Raw genomic sequence first — 27634 nt, 5'->3', positions numbered from 1 at the left:
AGAAGGATAATGATGAGGATGATGCTGACAGAGGAGGGTGAGCTGGATGATAGATCCCTCCTCTCGGAATAGGACAGTTATCAGATTCAAACACCGTCCCCCACCGCTCCAGCTCCTCTTGATTCTCCACCGGTGGACATAGGTGGATTTCATGTCCTCATGGAAAGGGCAGCAAAGCGATTTCACCTCCCTATTGTCACTAGAGAGGGGGATTGTTTCTTGTATGACTTTAAAGATCAGCCACAGAAACAAGTACGGGCTATTCCCATCATCGATTTTATTTGGCAAGAGTGTCTCAAGCTCATGCAGAACCCTAATTCCATTCCTGCTGTCCTGACACGACTGGATAAAAAGTACAAGGCCCCTGCAAATTCGCCTGCTTGTCTTATTGCACAGCCAAAACCTGATTCCATTATTACTCAGGCAGCACAACGTCGTGCCAGGAATCCCTCGTCACCATTATCGGCTCCTCCGGACCGTGAGGGCAGACGCCTTGATGCTATTGGTAAGGAGTTCTCTACTATGGCAGCAACTACGGTCCAGGTGCCCAATTCTTTAGCTATACTCTGCCGTTATGACCGACAAATGTGGTCGGACATTGCTTTCCTTGTAGATTTAATACCAGAACCTTCTAAGGTTGAAGCGCTGAAAATTCTTCAGGAAGGGGAAAGGATTTCCTCGGAGATTATGGATTGTGCTGTTGATGTATCTTCTACTGGTTTTCATCAACAGGCAGGCACAGCAGTCCTCAGATGGCAGGGCTGGTTAAAGGCCACTTCTTTCCGTCAAGAGGTGCAGATGAAGATTTTGAACATACCTTATGACGGTGAATCACTGTTTGGCCAACACATCGATGATGCCCTTCAGACGATCAAGAAGGACACCGATACTGCTCATGCTCTCTGCACTCTTCAATTTAAAAAACAGCCCTTTCAGGGTGCGAGGGGTCGTGGCTCCTCCTCTTCCTTTCGGGGAGGTTGCAATCAGTACAGACAGTACAACTCTTTTCAAAGCCAACAATGTTACTCCTCCCAGAATCATCAATCGTACAGACAACTGGCGGCGGCATCTTACAGACAGTACAGAGTTAAATCCTCTTACAGAGGAAGGGATTCCTCTAAGAAACAATAACATTTTCCATCTGCCATCCTGGATACCTTCCACCCTCTCAAAGGTTGAAGGTCTAATCTCCCGCTTCTACTTCAAATGGTCACTGATTACTACCGATCAATGGGTTCTGGATATTGTGTGCAGGGGGCACGCTTTAGAGTTCATTAAGATCCCTCCCAATTCTCCACCCAGAGGTTCTCCTCCTGCCCATCTGAAGGAACTTTAAGGTCAACTCACAAGATTGTGAGTTGACCTAAAAGTTACGAAGTGGTTCCGAAACTACAAAGGGGCAGAGGATTCTATTCGAGGTACTTCCTTATACAGAAAAAGTTGGGAGAATGGCGCTCCATTGTAGACCTACGCACCCTAAACAAATACCTCATAAAGCAAACATTCCGAATGTTGTCTCTTCAGGAGGTGCTTCCTTTACTTTTCCAGGACGAGTGCATGACCACACTGGACCTCCAAGATGCCTATTTTCACGTCCCGATCCTGCCCAGACACAGAAAATTCCTCTGATTCAGAGTGGCTGGGAGAGATTTCCAATTCAAGGTCCTTCCATTCGGCCTTCATTTTGCACCCCGAGTGTTTACCGAGGTCCTGGCACCGGTGGCAGCTTATCTTCGTCTACAAGGAGTACACATTTTTCCCTATCTCGACGACTGCCTTCTAACTCTACTTTGCAGGTCCCTCTTTCAGTCTCTGTGTTCAACCTGGAAAAGTCTCAATTTGTTCCCGCTCAACTCAGGACGTTCTTGGGGGCCATCCTAGACACCAAACTGGCAAAAGCCTTTGTGTCACACGAAAAGCGTCAACGCCTTTGCAGCCTAGCAACCTCCCTCCGGTTAAAAAGGTCAGTTTCTGTTCGGCAGTTGAAGTCTTTCCTAGGGATGTTGTCCTCTTGCATTCCCCTAGTCCCTCACTGCCGCCTAAAAATGAGACCCATCCAGGAGGAACTCGACAAGCAATGGGCTCAAGTTTCAGGATCCTTCAACAATATGATCAAGGTCACATCTTGGATGAAAACGGCTCTGTACTGGTGGACTCTCGAAAGAAACAATTCTTCAGGTCGTCCGTTTCTGGTGGACACCCCAAGTTTCACTCTCACAACAGACGCATCTCTCGAAGGGTGGGGAGCGCACCTTCAGGGCCTTATAGTCAGAGGACGGTGGGATACCCACCAAATGGTGGGAAAACAAAGCTAGAAAGAGAGGTGTGCCCACCTTTGCCAACAACACCCCTGGGGTAGGGGAGGCGAGGGAAGCACATATCTCAGTCACCTCCATCTTGAAGATAGGGGGACCCCTCCAATCGAGGTTAGGGTTTGTGCTAACTCCCCCACGTACGGTGAGCACACCAAGGGTCTAGGCACCCTAAGGTCAGTAGCCCATTGGCTACTAACCTCGAGACTCCTAAAATGCCTTCTGAATTCAGTATTTCAGGGATAGGCCTGAACCCAGAAGGCAGATTCCTGCAACCTACGAAGGACGGAATAAGTCGCATATCAGAGGAGACTACAGAGAAGAACTGACTTCGCCCCAGCCCTGCCAACCCATCTGTAGTTTCTGGAGATCTTGAGTCAAAATCTCTTGTCCTGCAGCCAGTGACCTCCAGAACACCTTGGTAGACTCTCTACCTTCAACAAAGATGGGCAATGGGTTGACCCTTCCTGGACTCCCAGACATCACCTCCAGCCTCTGAACCCCCTCCAACTGCGAGTAGCCCGGTAAGGTGAAATCTGACCTCAAAAGGCACCCCTGCTTCCGGCCGCCTTGCACCCTGGAGAAGAGGACCTGAGGTGCTCCAACATCCTGGGCCTTCCAAATTATCTGCCCGGCTCTTGGTTCCTCCCAGAAGACTTCCTGGACCAAGTCTGCAGCCAAAATCCCAAACGGGCAACCTCTATAGGATTGCCTTGGGCTCCTGACCTCACCTAAGCACCCTGCTTCTGCCTACGGAACCCTGGAGCAGAAGGGTCTGTTATACTTTAGAAGAAGGCTTGAGGCCTACTGCCAGGGCAGATCCTTGAGGTCTAATACCTTAAATCTCTTGCATGCCCCGAGGGTATACAAGACTAGGCGAGGTGGAAGATCCTTTACATTCTTAATGGCAAAACATTTGAACTCGCTTCCAGCTGCTCTTCGTTTCGCCCCATCTGAAACTGCCTTTAGGTTAAAGGCTGAATACTTAATTCTAACGCTTATGCCGGTTGTCCAGGGGTGGGATATTTGTGTATCTATGGTCCTTCTGCTAGCGCTGGGAGGCTTCCTCAGAAGTGCATATTCTATTGTATTGTACTGTTTATGCTGGAGGAGATTCAGCTGGCTCCACCGGTGTGTACACCATTGATCTGGCAAACTGTCTTGAGGACACAGCTGCCCTGGGTAGAGAAAACAGTCAGGGATGGTTTCCAGACTCAGGGAGAAAGCTCTTTGTGAGTCAAGATCATCATGTTTTTGTGATTTTAAGAAACAAACTCTCGGTTTGGTTACGGTTATTTTTTCTTGAAAATAGAGAATGTTGACAAGCAAGCGCATCTAACATGATATCCAGTCGGCAAACCTTCAGTGCTTTCAGCAGAGCTGCTTTAGTGGTGACTTCAGTGGCACAGAGATCCAAGCCAACCCAAAATGGATCTCAAAATAGGGTGAGTGGCCTCCAGCATGGGAGTGGGAGCCGTACCCTAGGCTGATCCGGCAGGACAGTGGTCTACACCCCCTTGATCTAAATAACATCCTGGCTCTTTACTTACTGGAATTTAGAAGCCTGTGCTTTGCCATCTTCAGCACCGATGCCCCATGGTTTTAGATATGGCTTTAAATGCTTTGATAACCCCTTGCCTTTGCTTATTTATAATTCAAGGTTATTTAATTATGCTTTTTGTAGCATGCTCACGGCACTGGCTGGCTGCATTACAGAAGAGGGAAGGGAAGGTGGAGAGATCGGAAGGGAAGGTGGAGAGATCAGAAGGAAGGTCGAGTTGAGGACAGTCTGACAGAGTAGCGTTGTGACCTACAAACGATAAATGTGCATATCAGATGGCTCTTTAAGACTTCTGATGTTCAGCTTTGGGTGTGAGTTGGGCTGATGGGAGTTAAAAAGTGACAAGTCTTTTAAATGTAAGGATCGCCTCCTAACAAGAGTTTGTAGGAGGCTATTGGTAAAATGTTCATCAAGCCTGTTATCACATCATATGATACCTTACCTTGGTATGTACATGGCAGCCGCATCGTCTTCAATTTGTACGGCACCACCCTAAAAACAAGAAAGGCACAATCTTCCATTAGATTAACATAGAGTAAAAACTCAGTAATAAAGACTAAACACTAAATGGAATATTTTAAGGGAACATCCACACACATACACACACGTACACACACACTTAGGGGTCTATTAGGATGGCGGACGGATGGCCGCCAAAGGGCCGGCGGTGGCAACCGCCAGACTGGCGGCGGACATCCGCCCGTGAACGCAACTCTGAAAACTGCTGGTCCGATTAGCATCGCGTCGTGACCGACACAGTGTGATTTTCCGCCCGCCACATTTCCTCCGGTTGCAGTACGCCCGCTTGCCTGGCGGGCGGAGCAGGACCGCTGCAATTCTTGCAGATCAGGGCCAAGCACAGCCGTAACGATTATGATGCCGGTGGTAGCCAGCCTTTTTACGGCGGTGGAACCGCCATGGAAAGGCATGCAGAGAATGTCTCCAGGGGCCCATTGAGGGCCCCCAGTTTTTTGGGTGGGTGTGGGTGCACTGGGGAGGGTACCTAATGTACCCCCCTACATGTCCGTGTGCCAGGTGGCAGGCACTGTGCAGTGCTTGCCACGCAGTGCAGTGACATGCATGACACGCTCCTTTTCACACCATGGCGGTGCTGCTGGTAGCACCAACCACCGCAATGTTAATCACCAGAATCCGACCGCGGCGGTCGGATTTTGACTGGGGAGCATTCTAATTGGACCAGTGGTTATTCCGCGGTCCTTGCGGGCGGTCTTTTCCCGCTACCATGGCGGTCACGGAGATTTTCCATCCGCCATCCTCATAGACCCCATAGTGTGTATTTGTTGCCATATTTATGTAAACATTTATTTTTCCAGAGGCCATTCTGCTTCATTTTCCACCTTGTAGAAAAAGGGATAATAGGCCTAAAGCAGAAGAAAGAAACTCTATGGCTGTTATCACTGGCCGGAGAAAAACAGGCAAACATTATCTTAGCATCAGTATAAGGAAAGTGTGAGCCTTGCAAATGAATATAATGCAGCAATTTTTAGATTGATGCAAGTAATGAGGCAGCAATGAGCTCATGATCCTAGGTAGGGTGCCTGAGAAAGTTCACCAACACAGCTAATGCTCTATTACTTACCGGTAATCTTCATCACTCCGGGTCCCGTTGTCCTCGTCCCATTTATTGACAAAGTGGAAATAACCATCTCCCCACAAAAACAAGACCAGAGGAATGCTGGGACCCTAATCCTGCCCCTCCCACCAGGAGTACATAAGCAGTACTTACCCAGCATTCCGCCTGAACAATCAAGCCCACACAGGAAGGCCGGCCGGCCGCCCAGGAGGGTCATATGAATGGGACTAGGACAACGGGACCCGGAGTAATGAAGATTACCGGTAAGTAATAGAGCATTATCCCCAAGTCCCTTATATCCTCGTCCCATTGATTAACAAAGTGGAGAATACCAAAGCAGAAACTCGGCCTTCCAAACCCACAAGCGCACCCAGGAAAACACACCACACGCAGCAACCTAAGGGAAGCAAAACGGAGGGAACCGCAGGAAGCAACCGGCCATCAACCCAGAACAGGACAGCAGGGACACAAATAAGGACCGCAAAGCCAAGAAAAACAGAAGGCCAGAGCCATAACAAGGAGGCAGCCAACCAGAGAAACCGGAAACAGAGCAACCAGGCCAAAAACTCAACAGGACACAGCCAAGGGAACCCACCAGACAAGGCCAACCAGCCCAGAACCAACAGGAAGGTCCACAGGACCCGGCAGCAGCACAGACACCGAGCGTACCCCAGCCACACCGGAGAAGGCAAAAGAAGCCAAGGCCGGCCCACAAGGCGCCGGCACAAGCACCCAGACCAACAAGGAAGGAGGGAAGTACAGGCCATGCAGCGCCCACCCCCACCCAAACCGAACGATCCGGCCCCCAGAGAGTCCAGAGGACAAAGCCCCCGAAAATCCCACAGAGGGGGCCAAGGACCCAGGAAAGACCAGCCAGCACCACCAGGGCCACCAAACGACAACCACCAAGCACCCAGCCCAGAAGGAGGAGCCACAGCGAGGGCCCAGGAACAGGCCAGGAGCCAGACCCCAACCAAACAGAAAGGACAGGGAACGAGCCAGAGACCAGAAACCCCAGAAGGCCGAAAGCCCCACAAGGAAGGAGGCCGCAAACCGAACCAGGACCAGACACGAAACCCCAGAGCAGCATGGGCAGAGGAGGGCAATCCCAAAGACCACAGGCCAGAGACGCCCCCAGAAAGAACCAGCAGACAGCCGACCAAACAACAGAGAGGCCAGCAAAGACCGGAAACCAACAACCCGGAACCGCACTGGCAAAGCAAGGGCAGGGACAGTGCCAACGGCCAGAACCTCACAACCCCCAACCCCGGAGTGGGGGGGTGGGGGAGGGAAAAGAGGCAGGGTGCAAGCCCAGGGCAACCAGAAACCTCAGGCAGAACCCAAACCAGGAACCAACCAGGCATGACCCGCCGAACCCCAGATAGCAGACAAGAACAGGAGCCATCAGAGCTGAGGACCAGAGTGAAAACAAAAGCCAGGGCTGAAACCAAAGGACCGCACAGGCACACAACACCCAGGCATAGCACGCAGCCAGGGCAGGAGCAGCGGAGAAGTCCCCAGGGTGCACAGCACCCCCGACCAGGAACCAACCGCCGGGAGGAGACAGTAACAGGCGCCAAGAGGGACGAAAGACCGCAGGGCAAAAAAACAGCCACAACCAGGGCATCAAACGCAAAAGGAACCAGGAAGCCAGGACCGCAGCCAAGCAAACCGCCGAAGCAGGAAGACCGCAAGGCCCAACTAGCCCCCGGAAGGAGCCCACGCAGAGCACAGGTCGAAGCAAAGGGCAGGGAAGCCGACGGAGACCCCCAGCACACAACCGCCAGACCACACAGAAGGCGGGAAGAAAATAAACAGAGGCAATCTCCAAAGTGGAAACCGGAGGAAGCAGAGAAGCCAGAGGCACAAGGAGCACCAGACCCCGGACAACCAGCAGAAAGGAGGGCAGACCCACACAGAGGCAAGACGAATACCACAGAACCGCACCCCAACAAGACAAGGGGGGGCACCCCAAACAGACACACCAGAAGCAGAGCCCGGGGAAGCAAGCGAAGACAGGAGTAAGATAGGAAACCAGAACCAGGAAAAAAGAACTGGGAACGCCAGGCAAAACACACCCTAGAACCGGAAGAGAAGCGACAGCACAGCAAGCAAACCAAGGAGGCACAGCCAGAGGCAACGCTGAACCAGCAGGAAGCCGGCACACCTGGAGCAACAGGAGGCCACCCCGGACACGCCCACCCAGAAGCACCAAACACCAGGACCCCACACAGGCCCAAACAAGGCAGCCGCAGCTCAGGAGCAAGCAGAGGTGAAAAGGCTGCCAGCCCCAAGAGGGACCAAAGAAGAAGAAGAAGAAGCACTGGGGCAAAGGGGGGGGGGGGAAACCCGAAGCCCAACAGCACTCAACGGAAGCCCCAGGACCAGGGAGAAAACACAGACACCCAACCAGAGGCGAACCAAGCTCGGGAAGAGAACCACCAGCAGGAGCAGGCCCAGAAGGGCACACCAGGGCATGGCCCGAAACCACCGCAGCGCCATGCCAGGAAACCCGGAGAGCGCACAGGCAAAGACGCAGGGCCAAAGAAGGTGACCAACAGGCACCGAAAAACCCACAGGAGCAGGAAAACACCAGCTGATTCCCAGCCAGACACTAGCCAGCCCCGACCCACGACGGGGACCAGACGAGTCCAGGACCCCCCAAGGAGCAACCGCCCCCAGAGCCCAGACAGACCCCCAATAGGGAGAACCGTAGCAGAGAAGAGGGGAAAACAGGCACCAACGACCAGGACACAGCAGCAGCGAAAGACAGCCAAGCCCAAACAGCAGCACGAACCCCGGACCCCCAGGGACCTCCGGAAAGGAAACCAAAGGAGCGAACCGCCTCAGGGAACGCACCCCGGGGGCGATGGGAAAAAGAACAACCCCCTGCCCGAGACGTGCCACCAAGCTAGGGGAGGAGGACGACTAGCCCGGGAGCCAGGCACACAGGGGGCAGAAAAAGACCAACCCACAGCCAGGCTGCAAGAGAGGGCCGGAACAACAAGGCCCCCAATGGACAACCAGGGGCATACCCCAAGGCGTACCACAAATGCAAAGGAAGAGCAGGAGCCCAACCACTCCAGCAAGAAAAAAACAAAAGCAAGCCACAGCACCCAGCAGGCCCAACAGACACCCAACCAAGACAGAGCGGCACCTCCAGCGGAACCAGGAGAGGGCATCCAGGACCCACCAAAGCAAACCAAAGGCAAACACGGGAAAACAGGGAGAGGCACAGCTGCAGCAGGGGAAACACAAGGACAACAGCCAGGAAACCCCAGAAGCCAGTAACAGCACAAAGAGAGATCCAGAGCCAGGAGCAACCAAAGACAGCAGCACCCAGCATGGAGAAAGCAAGCTGCCAGAAACCGCACCAGCCAGCCAGCCCACATGAAGCAACCCAATCACAAGACCAGGAGCACACATGGGGCGCAGCAGGGGGTCCTTGCAGAGGCCACAGAATGGCACAACCGCCAAGGACAGCACGAGGAGCAGGACACCAGCACACCGACCCCAAAACAGACCGGCGGAGAGAGGGCAGAATGAAGTGCAAAAGGAGAACAGCACAGCCGCAAAAGGAGGCAGCACAGGTGAAAGACACAGCCCAGCGCACACCAATCACGAAACAACAGGGAGGTCAGCCCACAGAACAGGATGGTGGCTGGCAAAGAGCGCGAACCGTACCCGAAGGCAGCAGGGGCAGAGCGCCGCACAGAGCACCAGGCATGACACATGGAAGAACCAGAGAGGAACCAGGAGCAGCCCAGGGGATCCAGGAAAGGAAGCAAACACCTCACCCCACCCAAAAAAGGAGCAGCCCCAAAGAGACTCCAGAAGCACAGGAAGCGGAGGCGACCCCAAAGAGGGTCGGAACAGCACACAGGGAATTGGAAGACACCCAAGCGGGGCACACGTCACATCCGAACCGGTCGGCCAGGAGGGACCAGAGCCCGTAGCACAGAAAAGGCACAGGCAAGGCCTCCCGCAAACAGGCGGGCAGACACACTGACCCTGCACCCCCACGGCCAGACCGCAGGACCCCCACCCGCAAAGCCCTGAGGAGAAGGGCCATGCAGGCACACCTCAGAGGAGTGAGGCGGAAGGTGCAGCCCACGGTATGACAAACATGTCACACAAAGTCAGAAACTGTGCACCAATGAAGACAGGCAACATTTTCCCACATCCCAAATCTACAGAGGAAGTGAAATGACTCTGCTCCTCCAGCCTGCTGCTGGGCGCAGTGTCTGGTGGAAGGACGGCCCCATCTCTGGCTCATCTGGAACCCATGGCAGCAAGGGGGGCAATGTGACTCGACCGTGAACCCATTGAGGAGCACAACCTATGTAGGCTGAAATTCATATCCAGGGAAATGCAGCACAGGGAACGGCAAGCCAAACCCGGCAGGACCCCTCCATGCAGGAGCTACGGACACAACTGCACTACCTGGGAACGTAGACACACAGGCAGGTGTAGACCAGGAACCTTGTGCGGACCCAGGCCACCACAAGCGCCACGGCCGGCAGCCGAGGCACGCACATCCCCCACCTGCAACAGCAAAAAGAACACAACAGTGGGAACAGGGAAAATCCACCAAGCTGAACTCACCCGGAGTGGGTTCCACCACCAGGAACAAGGCCCCCACACCAACAGCCAGCCCAGGTAACATCAGGAACACTGCAAGCATGGCACGTCACCCACCCAGCCAGGCTCCAGGAAGACAAGCACGCAACTTGGAAGGAACTGGGATGCCAGCACCAGCCGCAAATGGCCGGGCGGCAAGGCAGGGCCGACTGTGAACAGCAACTGTCTCCCCTGAAGCCAGGCAGGCCAGGAGACAGCCCAGGAAACCCCTTGCCCGCACAGCCAGGCAGCCGGGCGGGAGGGAAGGAGAGAAGAACGCCACTCCAGCCCAGCAGGAGCAACACCAGCATACCACGTCCATTCTGACGAAAGACAGAAAAAAAAGAACAAGCGGAATGCTGAGTAAGTACTGCTTATGTACTCCCGGTGGGAGGGGCAGGATTAGGGTTCCAGCATTCCTCTGGTCTTTCTTTTTCTGTCGAGAGATGGTTATCTCCACTTTGTTAATGAATGGGACGAGGACATAATGACCTGGGGGTAATGGAGTGGACCCTGAGTTGGAAGAGTGATGCTGCCTCCCTCCAAACACATAAAACTGTGCGACTCTATTCATGGGGGAACAAGGCTGTTCTGAAAACAAGCAAGGCAGCAGGAACATAAGGGTGCACAGTATTTTCGCTGCATGAAGTACTTCACAGGAGCAAGAGCACACCTTAGAACACAGGGTGGTAAAATGGATACCATCGGGGCGTGGTCTCGCCAGGAATGGAGTAGGACGCGGGTCGTGGCCGCTCCGGACCGCCGCTGCTATCAACCGCCACAAACAGCGGTGTGACGGCGGCAATTGGACCTGGGAAGCAGCCCATGGAGAGCGGAACACTGGGGGCAAAAGCCTAAGGGGTCGGTGATAGCTACGGAGGCCGTTTCGCACCACACGGAGTCGGGTGCCGGCCGTGCTGTCCGCCATTTTCTCTTCACCTGATCTGCGCGCCCGGCGCTTGGCGGGTCCGGAGCAGAGGGGACATCGCGCTGGTGGCTGCTGAGGAGTCCTTGCCAGGGGGCCCCAGCAGTTGTGGACCCCGGACTGCGGGAGCTGTGGGAGAGGCGATCCCGAGACCCGAGCGGCGGCTGCGATCTTCAGCGTCTGGACCTGGTAGGCCGGGACACTCCCGGGTGCGCTGTGAGCTTGCTGCGGGCCCGGCGGAGGCTGTTGACGGCGTTGGGTGGAGGAAGCGGCCCGACGGGGAGGGCAGAGAGTGGTGGCCTTCCGAGGGTGACGCCTGGCTGGTGCGCCTGAGAGCGCGGTGTCCGAGGAGCGCTCGCCGCCATTTTGTGTGCTGGAGTGTGTGCGGCCTGGCGGAGAGGATGGACCACGAGGCGGCTTGGTGAGGACGGCGGCTGGGGGAGAGCATCGCTCCTGGTGGGCCCGGATTCTGGTGAATTGTTGCCTGCTGTCTGCTTGCCCCCCACCCTATGCGGATGCTGTGACTGTCCGGCGCCCTGCCTAACTGCACCCTAATTGGCGCTGAATCGGTGGGGGGCGCTTGCCGCACCGAGCCCTGGGGACCTGCGGCTACCGGTGCTCGAGGGGGAGCTGAGGCAGACGAGCGAGCTGCCGGAGCGGGACAAAGCGGATCCCGGAGCCTTGCGCTGCTGCGCCACACCTGGAAGCTGCTCTGGGGCCCTCGACCCGGCGGCAGCATCACCGCACTGGCGGCCTGGCTTGAGGCCTATTGGGGGCCACGGGAGGACGCCTCGACCTGGGGCGCTGTGGCCTGGATCTGCTTGGGGCCTGTCCAGGCTGTCAGGGGCGGGGAGAGAGGCTTGACTTCACGCTGCTCGGGATTCCTGTCAGCCGGGGGGGCGCGGACTGGGTTTTGGGAGCGGGCCCAGCGAGGGAGTGCATCGGCCGACCAGTGCCTGGACCCCGCCTGATCTCTAGTGGACGGCCTCTGGTGGAGCCCCCCCGGATTAGTGCCTGGGCCTACAGGAGGAGAGAGGCTCCCGATCCAGGCTGTCGGCTGCCCCTGGCTTCCCTAGGGGTGAGAGCCCTCTGGGGAGTGCGTTTCCCATGCCCTGTGGGAGTGGGGGTGATCCCCGGGCCCTGCTGATGGACTGACCGTGGCCCCACCTGGTGGACCGGGACTGGAGCGGCGACTCGACGAGTGCTACAGCGCCCCCACTGCAACCCCCCCGTTAGACTGAGTTGGTGGGACCACTCTTGGGGGACAGGTTGAGTGTCCGATAGCCCTGCGCAACGCAGTAGTGGAGCTTGCTGTCCTTCGCCTCGTCTCTACAGCGCTGCATCTGGAGGGCCTTCTGGAGCGCGGCGCCCGGGGTCACCGACTCGTGGACTGGGTCCCCACTGCCACTCCTGGGCTACGTGGCCCAGCGGCCTGCGCTCTACGCTGAGTGGGCGTTCGAAGAGTCCAGGGTTCTTGCTCCTTCCCGTCGGAACGCTGCCCTCCGGCACTCTTGCAGCATGACCCGCACGAAGCCAGGGAAAGAGCCATCCGCAGCCCCCAAAGACACCTCGGTCAAGGACTTGTGGAGCAAGCCGAGCGCGGAATCGACGGGTGCTGCGTCGTCGGACCTTGGGGCCTCTGCTGAACCAGTCACACAATCCTTCATGGCGTCGTTCATGCAGGAGCTTAAAACAGAAATCGGGTCACTTCGCACGGAGGTCCAGGCATGTGTCAAGGAGCTGCGGAGAGACGTGGGGGAGCTCGGTGGCCGGGTCGACGACTTGGAGAAAACCTTGGATGCACGTACGGAAGACCAAGAACACCTATGGCAGCCGCTCGCCACTCTGGAAGAACAACATGTCGAGCTTCAGATCAAGCAAGAGGATTTGGAAAATAGGGGGCGCCGGAACAACATACGCATACGGGGGGTGCCAACTGGAGCGGAAGGAGCTGATATAATGTAATTCGTGGCAGACCTGCTTCATGACATCCGAGGAGATGATGATACTTCGCCGCACACCTTGGACCGTGCACATAGGGTCTCAGGACCGTCTGGAAGGCCAGGACTTATCCCTGACATCTTGACACGGGTCCATTTCTTTGTCGAGAAAGAAGCCATTCTCAAAGCGGCTAGGGACAAACCTGAAATCCTCTGTGGGGGCAAGCCCATTCAGCTGTTTCAAGATCTGGCCCCTACTACACTCCAGCGCCGGCGGGACTTCCGGCCCATTACGGACAAGCTGCGGGAGCTCAACATTCGGTATCAATGGGCCCATCCCTTTGCCCTCATGTTCCAGTGGGAATCTAAGCGTCGTGTGCTGCGCTCCTACCGAGAGGCGGCCCAGCTGCTTCAGATCCCGGACTCCCCGCCGGCCAGCCCCTCGCGCCGCCCTGCCAACCTCTGAGTCCCACTGAAACCACAGTGGTCCACGGTGAGCCGCCCTAGACATCCCTCCTCACCGGATGGAAGCAGATCCTCCCGGGACAAGCAAGATATCATAGAGCACATAAAATCCCTGGAGGGCGGCCCGTCGCCGTCTGGATCACAAGCGCCTGCTCCCAAATAAACGTTTTCACTGCGGAACCTCCTCTCTGATGGCAGCTTTGGAACCGAGATGGCTGTGGGCATGGACTGCCTGCGGCTGCCCTGATCTTTCCTCCCTCGGCGCCCTTGATGCTCTCCTCGGGGGCGCACTTCTGCCTAGTTCTTGGCGCGACACCTGTACTGCTGAGGTGGTGGTCCGAAGCGGACCCTCGACATCATGGACTTACAGATAAGTGATGACAAACCCCCACTCCTATTTCTGGGAGAGTGACATCTCCGGGACAGCCTGTGCCGTGGTGCCTGGCTACTCCCTAGACTGGAATAGGCTCTGCTGGCCCAGTTGGCCGATCAAAGGTTCTAGTTGTTTTCCCTGTTCCTCTCCCTCTCCCTCCCTTCCTTTCGTCCCCTCTTGGTGGGAGGGACATGTGGGCTGGTGGCACAGTAGCATGGGAGGCGGCCCACTAGTGGTCCTATACAAATGACTACTACACCTTCCTGGAAGATTGTCTCCCTTAATGTAAAAGGGCTCAACTCACCCAACAAGAGACGCCAAATATGGCGTTATCTGTTACTGCAGAACCCTGACATCATTCTCCTCCAAGAAACACACCTTCTCAAGTCCGATGTGGCTCGGATGGCAAACCCACGCTTCCCCCACCAGTTCTGGTCCTCGGCTGCCACCAAGACAGCGGGGGTGGCTATCCTTTGCAGGGCGGGGATACCCCAGGGATACTAAGGTCCTTCGAGATGCCGAGGGTCGGTTCTTGCAGATAGAGGTCCAGAGAGGGAACCGTCCACTCACTCTATGTAATCTCTACGCCCCCAACCAGGGTCAGGATGCCTTCCTACGCCGGGTAATCAGGGACCACCTTGAGCCAGTGAATTCGGACCTCATAGTTGGAGGGGACTTCAATTTGGTGTGGTATGCGGAGCTGGATCGCTGTGGAGGCGCCTATCACGGGGTGGGGGCCATGTCTGCGGCGGTGAAGAACTCCCTAACCTCCTTAAACTTGGTAGACGTTTGGCGGTATCACTCCCCGGGGCTGCGGGACTACACCTTTTATTCCCATGTGCACTGCTCCTACTCTCGCATTGGCCTTCTCCTCGTGTCGCACTCTTTGCTCAAAGACACCATTTCGGTGTCCCACTCTAACATCTCGATCTCTGATCACGCTCATGTTGAGCTGCTTTTGCGGGAGGGTTCCACCCACCAGCCGCGGTCGAGCAGATGGAGATTCCCGGACCATGTTCTCTGGGACCCGGTAGATTGGGAAGAAATCCAGGCGGCCATCCTGGCATATTTTGAGGATAATGACTAACCGGGGACTCACCTCCCCCTTCTCTGGGACGCCTTCAAAGCTACGATACAGGGAACTCTCACTGCCATAGCTGTCGCGAGGGTGCGCGAGGCCCGGCTCTAGGAGACCAAACTTGCGCACGAAATTGGGACGCTTGAAAAGATGGACCAGGAGCGCCCGCTGGCGACGCACAAGCGACGCCTAGCCGTCTTTCGAGGACAGCTCCATGCACACAGGACCAACAAGGCTGAACGCGCCCTGATGGCGCTCAAGCAGCGCTACTACGAGGGTGGCGACAAGGTGGGTACTGTCCTGGCGCGGCGCTTGCGCACGCGAGCAGCCAAAGCCCATATAGCAAAACTGCGGAAGGCAGACGGGTCCTGGGCCATTGCGGAACCGGCAAAGCTTCAAACGTTCCGCGACTACTATGCGGCTCTATACGCTAGCGACCCGCCCGAGGCGGACCAGATCTCGGAGGCTATGGACGCATGTCACTGGGAACCACTGAGCAAGCGCCAATCCGAGCTTCTGGAAGACTCTATCACCCGAGCAGAAATAGTGGGTGCCCTGCACGATCTACCGCTCGGCAAAACGCCGGGCCCCGACGGGCTCCCGGTGTTGTTCTACCGCGCCTTTCTGCCGCAATTGCAGCCGTATCTCCTGCGTCTCTTCAACTCGTTCGCGGAGTCTGTCGGGCCTTCCTCGGACATGGCAATGGCTGAAATAGCCCTCATCCCGAAACCCGGGAAGGACCACACCCTTTGCTCCTCCTATCGGCCTATCGCCTTGTTAAATACGGACTTAAAACTGTACACTAAAATTCTTGCTAAACGGCTGAGTACCCACCTGCCCAACCTCATTGAGCCTGACCAGGTGGGGTTTATACATCGGCGCCAGGGCGCGGACATTGTGCGCCGCATTGCGCATATTGTTGGGAAGGCTAAGCACTGGGGGATACCGGCCTGCCTACTATCGCTGGACGCGGGAAAAGCGTTCGATCGGGTGGACTGGAACTTCCTCCGGGCGGTCCTACAGAAAGTGGGTTTGGGTCCTAAGATGGTGTCACGTATTATGGCCCCCTATATTTCACCGGTGGCCAGGGTGCGAGTCAACGGCCAGCTCACGCAACCTCTCCCCATCTGTAGAGGCACCCGGCAGGGCTGCCCCCTGTCGCCCTTGTTATTCGCCCTTGTGGTGGAACCCCTTGCCATTATGATACGTCGGTCCCCGGTCATCTGCGGTATATCTCTCCGCGGCATAGAGCCCTAAGATCGCTCTCTTTGCAGATGACCTCCTTCTTACTCTCTCCGATCCCTTACGCTCGCTACCGGCGGTGTACTCGTTGCTTCAAACCTATGAACGCGCATCCGGGCTAAAAATTAACCACGCGAAGTCCTGGGCCCTTAATTGAACGATCCCGGATGGGGAACTTACGGCGATCCGAGCGACTGTCCCGTATCAATGGGCGACCACGTCGGTGTGGTACCTGGGTCTTAACCTGACACCAGATCTAGCCACCTGGACGCAGGCTAACTGGCAGGAATATAAACTCTCAGTCCTGGCAGACTTACGCGCGTGGAAGGCCCTGCCACTCTCCTGGCTTGGCCAACTCAACACGGTGAAAATGTCGATACTGCCGAAAATCCTCTAGCTCTTCCAAACTTTGCCGACACCTATTGCGGAGCACCAAGTTCAGGGGCTCCAACGCGAACTAGTCACATTTGTATGGGGGGGGGAAGAAACCGTGCTTTTCTAATAAAATCCTGAAACTCCCCCGGGATAGGGGTGGACTTGCCTTTCCTAACCTCCTCGATTACTACTGGGCGTCCCACCTCCACTTTGTGCTGGAGTGGGGGGCGTGGGAGAGCGAGAAGGTGTGGTTTCACATGGACAGGGCAGTCACTTGTCGCCCGCTATGGGACCACGCTTGGCTGCCCCGGGAGGCACGCCATCGCAGCGCTTACATGGCGGTCCCTACCAAAATGGTCCTTGAGATCTGGGACAAGGTGGCGGTTCGTAGAGGCCTGACTACTTTTCCGTCCCCTCATACCCCAATCGCTCGCAACCCGCAGTTCCCGCCGGCGTGTCGCCCACCCTTCTTCACGAACTGGACGGAAACCGGCTGCAGGACGGTCCGAGACCTGTTCGTGGGGGACCACCTTAAGACCTTTGCCCAATGCCAGCGAGAGTTCGGACTGACAGAGAGAGACAAATTTCAGTATATTCAACTACGCCACTGGATACAGGGTTTTTCTCTGACACAGGCAGCCACGCGACCTTACACCCCGTTCGAACAGCTGGCACGCACTTTTAGCACTTACAAGGGGCTGATCTCCCGCATATACAAGGTGCTCCAACACACGCAGCGACTGGACTCCCACCCATACCAGTTGCGATGGCAAAACGTCTCTGGCTCAGGTGTTTCCTCTTCCCAATGGTCAAGGCTCTGGGGGACAGCCCCAAAATCCGCCGCAGCATCCCCCAACAGGAGTCGGCCTACAAAGTGATGACACAATGGTACTACACCCCCGCTAGACTTCAAAAAATGTTCCCTAAGGCATCCCCCCTATGCTGGCGTTGCACCCAAGCGCTGGGAGATTTCATTCACATCTGGTGGACGTGCCCTCTCCTGACCACCTTTTGGAAAGAGGTCCTTAGCCATATCAAAAGGGTGTTAGGGTATCCCCTGCCGGAGGATCCGCTTGTGGTTCTGTTGGGCCTTAGGCCAGCCGCCTTACGGGCTATGACGGGCCGTGATCGACATCTTAGCCTCCACATGCTGGGAGCCGCGAAGCAAACAGTGGCCCTCTATTGGAAGAAACCTGATCCGCCTTCCATTAATGTGTGGTTTACCCGACTGTGGCATGTGGTGGCGATGGAGTTTCTCACGGCGTGTCTGCAACTCCGAGATACCAAGTATAAGAAGCTCTGGAAGCCTTTGGTCGATCATCTGGGGCGACTAGAACATGTTAGGCTACAACCGCCACGACTCCGGGCCTTAAAGCTTTTTGATGATGTGGTGGATCCAGTGGAGCCAGGGGGTTTCTGGGGATCTGCAGAGGGTTTATAGTATCCGCCCCTCAAGGCTACCCTCCCGGACGTGAGAGCCTCGCCTCTGGAAGATTCCAACTCACAGCCCTCACCAGGTAGCGATAGTGGGGCCCCCACTCCTCCCTTCCCGCCAGGCCTGCATTCTTCGACCCTGTACCCCCTCCTTTCCTTCCCCGTGTTCTGACCCCCCCCCCCAGTTGGTTGGTCACATCCTTGTCAATTTTTAATGCAGGAACAGTAGCAGATAGCTTTAGCGCCGCCATAGCGCAGTGAGGATAACGTGTTTAATATTCTATTGTTATTATGTCTTGCCCTGCCTGCTGGTTACTGACCTACGCCCTGCCCTGTACATCACTGGAGAATGCTCTTGGGCTTACACCTAACATAATCTAGCCACTATCAGCCTTTTCATGCTGTGCCTGCTGCAGATCACGATTGGGGGTACAGTCGTGGGTACACCTATGCGCTACTCATTTGGATTGACATTGCATGTTGGGGCACAATACTCGCCACGGCTGAAGTGAACTGAAGTGAACTGCTTGCAGGTACAACTAAGCTCTAATGGGAATTGTATAGAAAGTAGGATACCTGAGATCTTTAGGATATGGGGTCTTTGGCCCTCGAGGGCGGGATGGGTGAAGTTCGCCGAGTTCAAGCTAGCTTGGCAATGTTGCAATGGTCCAAACAATGTCTACCAAGCAGGTGGCGTACACAGGGCATGGGGTCTCTAAGGCGGGGAACTCTGCTGCTTGATGACTGCGCATGGGCCTGCTTCTTGGGCTCCTGAAAGGCCCTCCTGTTTTGCTGTATACACATCTGTCGTTGGCTATCTGTAGTTTTCTGCTGCCGGCCTATATGGTTGTAGGCGAGTAAGCTGTGTATTGCCTCTTGCACGACCTTTAAAATCAATAAACGTTGGTTAAAACTTTTTTTAAAAAAATGTATACCATCTAACATGCAAAAACATCCATACACTAAACATCTGCATCCGCTGGAGCTTTTCCTTCAATCTGGATAATTTTAAAATCATCCTTTTAAGTGCATTGGTGGGAACAGGAGTCTTCCCTGACTGGAGCTGTAAAGGGACCATTTTGTATGCTTACTCTACCACTGATGGTCAGGTCCAACCATATTCACATTGATCTCTTGGCTATGCCAAAAAAGAGACAGATCATATGAAACTGCCAGGCCACGTCCCATCCAAAGATCAATACATACAACCCCTGGTGTGCCCCACTGAAAAGGATCTGCAGTTAATTTGCACCATAGTCTACAGAACCCAGGTCTAGGCATATCTTGACACCCAAGGTGGCCAAATGAGAAAAACAAACCGTGACAGATGTGAACGCTTGAACTAATGATAATCAGTGGTAGTTATTCCGTGCTGGGAAACTACTTTGCACAGACACTGAAGAAATGCGAAATAAGTTGAAGAACAAGATTCCTTGGAGAACGTAAAATCTATTTAAAGAGGTAATCATATACACTCAATTTAAATATAGGACGGACGGATTTGCTCTGGGAAATCTAGGTGTCAACATTTAATATGAATAATGATTTCAAAGGGGAATCCGTCCAAAATTATGCAGGTGATACATAGCTAGGGCGAAGTGCATGTATTACCACGATATTAAATATTGAAACAATGTAGAGAAAGGATTGAAAAATAAATAGGATTTACTCATAAAGAACCACAATGATGTAATATAAAGAAGCTCTCTTTAACAAGCATCAGAAGTAAGGCAATTTTATAGTGCACAGTTTGTAAAGTTCCAAACAAAAAGGGACCCACAACAAATCAGGGCACAAGAACAACGTATACAAACATTTTGAGCTTAGCACATCCAATAATATGGATCATTATCGGGATAGAGATTCAGAAAATCACACACAATACAGTAGAATTATTAAAAATAATTACATTTTAGAATTTGTCAGAGGGAAGAACTAATCAAATAACCAACGTACATCTGCCCCGTGTAGTGTAAGATATTTTAGAACTGGAAAAAAGTGAAGGTCACGTGAAAGGCATAAGACAATGTGATCATGAGTAGAAGACGACAAAACCAGAAAGGCTTAAGCAAAAAGAATCAATCATGCCTTGGTGTTAGCTGTACCCCTCAGTCAGTAATATATACACAAGACTTCTTTCCAGTCCAAATTAATTTACAAAAAAGGTGCAAACGGAATGTGTGAGGACACAAGAAAGTTCATGGTCCAAGTAAAGCAGCACAAAGAAAATGATAGATCTATTTAATAAGGGGCAGGGCCATCCCAATGTCTCAAGCAGCTACAATCAAGATGTAAAAAATGCACATTTTTCTAGCTGTAGTGCACAGAAACTCTGCCTTTTTTTCTAAGGAAATGCGATAAGCATACTATGCAAAACAACATTATTACTACTCCCAGTAGCAATCACTTATATTCTGCGGGAAGCCTTATGACATTATTAATGGCCCTTACAAGAGCCAATAAGAAGACAGATATAGTCTCCTTATTGTGGAGAACGTAGAACGAACAGCAATTGAAGTCCCAAGCAACAATGTGGACAAAACCACAGGAAAGGATGATAAGAGCCTGGAAAAGTAGGACAAAGTAGAGTAGCAGAATACATCTCTGCCAGCCAAACCCAATAGGTTAGGGTAAACCTGCAAGAAAAGGAACACTGAGGAGAAACTATGCGGTCAAGATCAAAGTGACATCAAAAATAAGAAGAAATATTATAAATAAGACACACCTTCTTGGAAGGGTGAGGAAGATAATACACTCACCTTAAAGTCTTCAATACATTTTCAGATTTCCAGATTTGATTGGAAAACAATGAGGCAGCATCCTATCCTGTATAAAACTCATTGAATGGGAGAATCAGCCATGTGATCCACTGCTTTGACGTAGAAGGTGCTGAAGGTGGCTGCTCGAGTTCACATTTGCATTTCAGAGGATGTTTTCCAGCCTCAAACAAATGATGAAAGCCTTAGAAGCCTTGGCACCAAGGGTGGAGGGGCCCACAAAGAGAAAAGTATCAACTGACAAACGAAAACAAATTCTGGCCTATTTATTTGAAAAGATTCAATCCATCCGAGACTCTCTATCTCCCCTAACACACCATCAGGAGCAATTAATTCTCAAAACAAGGATACAATGGTGTCACTTCGAATCTGTATGCCTGAGAGACCTCACCTGTATCATTCCCAACTTCTAGCCTACCTATTACCATTAAGATTTATTGCCAGGGAACATCACCAAAGAAACCTTTACCATCGTTGCTGAGAAATGGAGTGAAATAATGCACACCGCTCTCTCTGGCTAATCCTGGAATCTCTAAAATGTGGTTAAAAAACGCCTATTCAACTGAAATTGAACTATAAGTGGAGTCTTCCTTTCAAATAATGACCTATAACCAACCTCTTATACTTAAGAAAAGCAATCAAAAATGCATGTAACCACTCACATAAAGTTGCCAAATCCCCTACCTTGGTGTACATGAGTTGTCCACTCAGGTTGTACGGTTAACAAAAACAAAACTACGGTGAAAGTCCTGCACAATTTTCACAGGGTGAGGTTAATTATATCTACTGGCACTTTTATGTCACATGGTGGTATTTCACATGATTGACCATGAGCACCTACTGTCGGCTTTGGAGATCCTCGTGGAAACCTGCTGAACTGGTTCACTTTTTCATGTCAAAGTGATTCCAGTTAGTACATTTGATTTCCATACCTCAATCACCTCTTTAGTGTCCTTCGGGGGGGACTCAGATCTGTCTTGGCACCCAGGACATTCTACATCAAATTATTTTGTTCTTTACAGCAGCATTGTTAGAACTGGGGTCTCTAGTTGGCAGAGGTAGGTACCTTTGACCAAATAGGGACCCATGCTTCTAGTCAGGGCAAGGGGGTACACTCCTAAAATAACCCCTGCTCACCCCCTTGGTAGCATGGCACAAGCAGACAGGCTTATCTCAGAGGCAGTGTGTAAAGCATTTGTGATCACATACAGTAATACAGTGAAAACACTACAAATGGACACCACACCAGTTTAGAAAAATAGGTCATCTTTACTAGACTTAACACAAGACCAAACGACAAATTCACAATACTGTAATCAAAATGGTCTCTAAAATGGTAGAAAATAGCTTTGTTCAATGTAGATGGTAAATGCGACACTTTACTCTCAAAGTACCTTGGATTCATCACGCAATTCAAACAAAAAGGGTCGCAGGGAAGGTGATGCGTCAGTTACTTGCTTTGGGGGAGGTGATGTGTCGGTTCCTTACTGCAGCGCAGAGAAGCTGATGCGTCGGTTCGTTACCGGAGAGGAGATGATGCATTGGTTTCTTACTGTGATCCGGTGCGATGCGATAAGATGGTGCCTCGTTGCGATGCGACGATCCGTTGCGATGCAAGAATATGGCGTCTTGATGCGATGCGACAATATTGGATGCGATGAGCCGCGACAGGCCCTGCGACACGTTTCTCCGGTGATGCGACTGCGACCTCTGTGGTAGTGACACGCTTCTCCGGTGATGCGACGCGCTTCGTCGATGCGACGGCGAACAGCTGCCGTGGCGGCACGCTTCTCGTGGCGGCACGCTTCTCGTTGCGTCACGCTTCCAGCTCCCAGCAACTCGCAGCCTTCTCAGAGGGCCCAAACAACAGTAGGCACCTCTCTGCAGGCAGAATTCCACAGCAAGGGAATTCAGGGGAGCTGGTGGTGAAGTCTTGTATCCCTGAGACTTCAGGCAGGAGGCAAGCACAGTTCAAGCACTTGGAGATTCTTCTTGACGATTGCAAAAGTTCCTTTTCTCCTTTCCTTGGAAATAAAGTAACCACTGCAGGCCCACCCCAACAGGACAGAACAGGGGCAGTCTCCTCCTTCAGCTTTCTTGGTTCTTCTCCTTGGCAAAGGGTTGTCTTGATTCCCAGAAGTGATCTAAAGTTCTGGGGTCTGGGTCCCCTCTTTTATACACCAAAAGTCTTTGTCTCTGAAGGCAGAGAGTGTTTGTACCTACTCAAAACCAGTTCTGTGCAGTCCTGGAGCACTTTGTTTACAGGACTCCTTCTTTCCTTTGACAGTGTGGGCCAGGGTCATCAGATGCACCACAGGAGGTGGAGCCCTCATTGTGGAAGCCAGGTACATCCCTATTCAGGCCCAGGTGCTACTCCTCCCACCACTCCTCATGCAAAAAGTACTATTCTGCCTTGTGCGGACTCATTCTGTCTCGTGGAGCCACCCCAGCCCCAGCCCCTGTCACTCACAAACCAAACAATGAATACACAACCTAGCAGAGGCAGGCGTGGATTGTTAGGCAAGAAAATACCTACTTTCTAAAAGTGGTATTTTCAAACACAGAATGTTAAAACCAACTTCACTAAAAGATGTATTTTATCATTCTGAGCTCAGGCATACTAAACTCTAATTTCTACCTAGTTCCCGGAGACAGTTAGTATTATAAGATGTTATAATCAAATTGCCCATTCTGGCCTATTGGAACAGGTAGCCTTGCAATAGTGAAAAACTAAATTGGCTGTAATTCACTATCAGGACATGTCACACACATCAGGGCATGTCCTACCTTTTACATACAATGCACCCTGCCCTTGGGCCTACCTTAGGGGTGACTAATATGTAGAAAAGAGAAGGCTTAGGGACTGGCAAGTGGGTGCACTTGCCAAGTCGACATGGCAGTCACAGACCACACAGGCTCTGCAATGGCAGGCCTGAGACACACTTTACAAGCTGCTTCTGTGGGTGGCAAAATCAGTGCTTAAATCCCACCAGCAGCATTTATTTACATGCCCTGGGCACACATGGTGCACTGTACTAGGGTCTGACAAGTAAATCAAATAAACCAATCATGGAGTCACTAATTCAATACAACATTTTACAATAGGGAGCACTTGCACTGTGGCACTGAATAGCAGTGGCACAGTGCCCAAAAGCATCTAGACCAGCAAAACATGTAGCAAAAACACAGGAGGCAACAGCAAAAAAATGGAAGGGAGACCCACACCAATGGTGCCAGGTCTAACAAGCATGCTAACAATGCACAGTTCTACCTAAAAATCTTATTGACTCAAGATAACACCTTGCTGCGTTCTGTGCTCTGCAAGTTTAAATATGAATAACGAGAAGCTATCTTTAACTCAACATAAAAAAAGAAAGAGTTAAAACTGTTCTTATTTTAATTCAAAAATAGCTTTGATCCTGAATGTTTTTAAAGCAATAACATCAGCAAACGTTTTGCCTATTCTGTCTCAATATGTAATCCTTCCAGGATTTAACCTCTATACTTCACTTTCCACAATACCGCATATTCATCGAATCTCAAAAGTGGTTAATTGCCACCTGCAGATCTTAAATGACAACTAAGCCTTTTCTGACACGTGTCCACCTCACCTCTGCTCCGCATGCACAGATAGAATAGAGACTAGACTTTTCAATGCTTTTATTGGAGGTTGTGCCATAAGTCTCACTAATTCTTTTGAAAGTCACCTTCTATGCCACAGTGAGACTCAGAACCCAGAAGTGCTAGAGAACAACATCACTATACTGAATGACAGTAATAACACATCAAATTCACTCATGAAATCCCCAAAAATCACGTTTCCTTTTTGGATGTGTTAATTATGGTAACAATAGCAAGGATCAAAACAAATATGCTCATCAAATCCATAGACAGAACAACGGTTTACACTACCAGACTTTTAATCAACCAGTGCTGAAAAAAAACACTTGCCTTTCTCGCAATTCATCAGACTCAAAAGGAATATCTTAGATCCCTAGGATCTCACGATCATGAATGAGAAATGTAAATCCAGATTCGGGGTTACCCACTACCTATATTACCACAATCTTTAAACCGAGTGGAACAACTGGAGAGCAAAAACTTGTTGAATAATAAAACAGTAAAGAAGGAAGCAAATGCCACAGTATATGTATTTAAAAACTCTACAAAAGCCCATGCTGTCAAATCGATCATTAACTAAAGATGAGAAAATTTGCAAAATGAACCGGATTTTCAAGGTTTATTTAGTTAAACTTATGTTCGCATACAACAGATCTAGTAACATCAAGGAGATTTTGACCACTAAAAATCAAACCAAGCAAGAACATCGCAAAAGAAACCAAAGGTGCTTAAACTGTATTCCTTGCAACACTGTCGTTGGAGGTAGCACTACAGCAAATCCCACCATAGGTAACACCATTCAGTTAAAACACTCGGCGAACTGTGAAACTAAAAATGTCATGTACGCATTAAAATGTCTATGTGGAAAACTATGCGCAGGGGAAACTGAACAACAAAAATACAAAACTGCATTAAGGAACATAAAAGTAACATTCAAAACAAAACCAAAACTTCAAGCATGACTATGCATTGGCAGGAAGCAGGTCACAGTCTCGCTCAATTACGGTTTCAGAATCATAACATCAAGGCCAGATATGGACACACAAAAGACACGGTCTCAAACAGAATTTCCTTGGATAAGGAAATTGGAAATTATGCATCCATCCGGGATGAAAGACAGATTAGAATATGCATGTTTTCTATAATTTTTAACAGTGTGTCATTTGCTGAAGATTACTATATTGTATGCATAAATGTTTGTAAATTGATTCATTATGCATACTGTTTTGCTATATTATTTTAGGTTTAAAATGTATTGTTTTAAACATTATTTTCATGGCATTTCCATGTGGGCACCTTTATGTTTTTTAGTGTGTTTTGGCTACTTTGCCTCTCATTGCACTAGCGTTCACACGGCATAAATCACAGTGGTTTTTCAAGATAGTGGCATCATTTATGGTACTGTGGGTAGGGACGTCAAAAGAATTCTGCCCGAGGGATATGCGTGAACACGTCCTCTGTCATTGGACAACTGAGGTTGATATTGCTGAATAGGAGAGCACTTTCGTCTTACATCTATTGCGGGCCCGGGAGTAATCGCAAATGCGGTCAACATTCTCTGACTCTAGGAATCGCGTTCATCAATACTGCTCGGTGGGGAAATTCTGAGTTTTAATTGACAGGCCCTTGTTCTGCACAGGAGTCTGCTTGCATGTCTCTATATGTACACATTATTTTTATACACTTTCTAGGAACTAATGAGAACAACGGCACACTTGGGGGCACCTGTGATTTGTCACTCGCGGTAATTTCACGGAAACATCCCACACACTTCTCGGATTGCGGATGATGTTAAGGTGCTGCTTCGCCTTGTTTATAGACTTCCATCGAGCACTTTAATATCTAGTGTGGTCTGCTTTTAATTGATAGCACTCACTTTATCCCCGATTAATTAGAGATACTGTCTTTGGTGTTGACATACTTTGTTTTCATCACTTTACAAGTTGTTGTAACGACTAGCGCTGTAAATGGCACTGCGTGGTCACAACGCGGTTGTTGTAATGACCGCGTTGTGATTGTATTGCAGTAAAATAACCGTGTAGTAAAGGTTGTTTTCCTTCACGGTGAGACTCTTGTTCATCATTAAAAAAAGATTATCACATCTCCCCCATCCTCTCTGCATTAAATTAGTTTCCTATTGAGGCATTAACTATGTTCAACCAGGGGTGTTTGCCTACTAGGCACTGCATCTTTACATGTTCCCATACCTCAAGGACCTACTCAACATCTGTCGTGGTAAATAACATCTATAAGCAAGGATATACTCCTTCTTCAAAGTCCTCGATTCAGAACCTCCCTCGCTCAAAACAAATCGTCCGAGGCTGCCACCCCCTCCTGCAACTCTCTTCCCTGTAACCTCAGGCTGAATCCCAATTTACTGGCCTTTGTCAACAGCTTAAAACGTGCCTATTCAGATTATAGCTTCCTAACTTGCAGCCACCTATCATTACACCAGCATGTTTATTACATGGGTTTGTTTATTCACTAAAGGTTTAGGATTTCTCCGGTTTTGCATGTAATGTTTTTAACACATTCTTATGAGTTATGATTGACTATTGGAAACTATAAAAAGGTATAATAAATATATTTCTGCTGCAGCCAATGCTTTACATACCAGACGAGCCAGTGTTGGCCAGTAGACAGATATGTAAGGTTTTCTGAAGTAAATAAGAAGTTATTTGCAGAGAGGGGGCCACACACACACACACACACACACTGGTTCAGATAGGATACAGTGCATAGAGGAGGACCGAGAAAAAATTAAGGTAAACGGCAGAATGGGAAGTCATGTTAGTTTGGCTGCAATGTAGAATGTGGCCCCAACTAATCAGACATGGAGGCCAGACATTGAAAGAAAGCTAACATCCAAAACTTTTCAGCAGGAGATGAGGACAAGGTATGGTTACTAAGGGAAAGAGATGAACAGGGAAAGACTTCGGAAACAAAGCAGAGGACTTTAGAGGCATCCCAGTTGAAGGACTACCAGGGAAGCAGAGATCACCTAACATGCATACTTTTCACCTAGCAACAACCCAAGGAGTCCTACTAAATGAAATATGAATTGTATAAGGACGAATTCGCTGCACTAGCCAAACAATAGATGTTAAACATCCAGTTGAATAGGTATTTACAGAAAACATCAGAACGCAAATTCACCAAGTGATAGGGTAGGTAATAAAGGTATCCATACCATGTTCCATCAGAGCCCAGGACTGCAGTGAAAGCAGAAAGGCCTAACTTGCAAGAAGTTCCTCAGACCTTTTCAAAGTGAGGAGGCAAAGCTGGACTAGAATGACTAGGTTGTGGAGAAGGCTCTC

At 51.2% G+C, this 27634-nt stretch overlaps 1 protein-coding gene across 1 annotated transcript in view; it reads right to left on the bottom strand.

Moving 5' to 3' along the window:
- LOC146861795 (uncharacterized) overlaps positions 1 to 27634 on the bottom strand; it is a 1106394-nt gene that overhangs the window by 894334 nt on the left and 184426 nt on the right. Inside the window, exon 3 of the mRNA XM_085643037.1 lies at positions 4316 to 4365. Coding sequence (XP_085499163.1) covers positions 4316 to 4365 — 50 coding nt within the window. The remainder of the gene's footprint in view (positions 1 to 4315; positions 4366 to 27634) is intronic.

Source organism: Triturus cristatus, chromosome 2_2 (genome assembly GCF_964204655.1).
Source record: "Triturus cristatus chromosome 2_2, aTriCri1.1, whole genome shotgun sequence".
Taxonomy (NCBI): Eukaryota; Metazoa; Chordata; class Amphibia; order Caudata; family Salamandridae; genus Triturus; species Triturus cristatus.
This window is presented reverse-complemented; position numbering and strand designations above follow the sequence as displayed.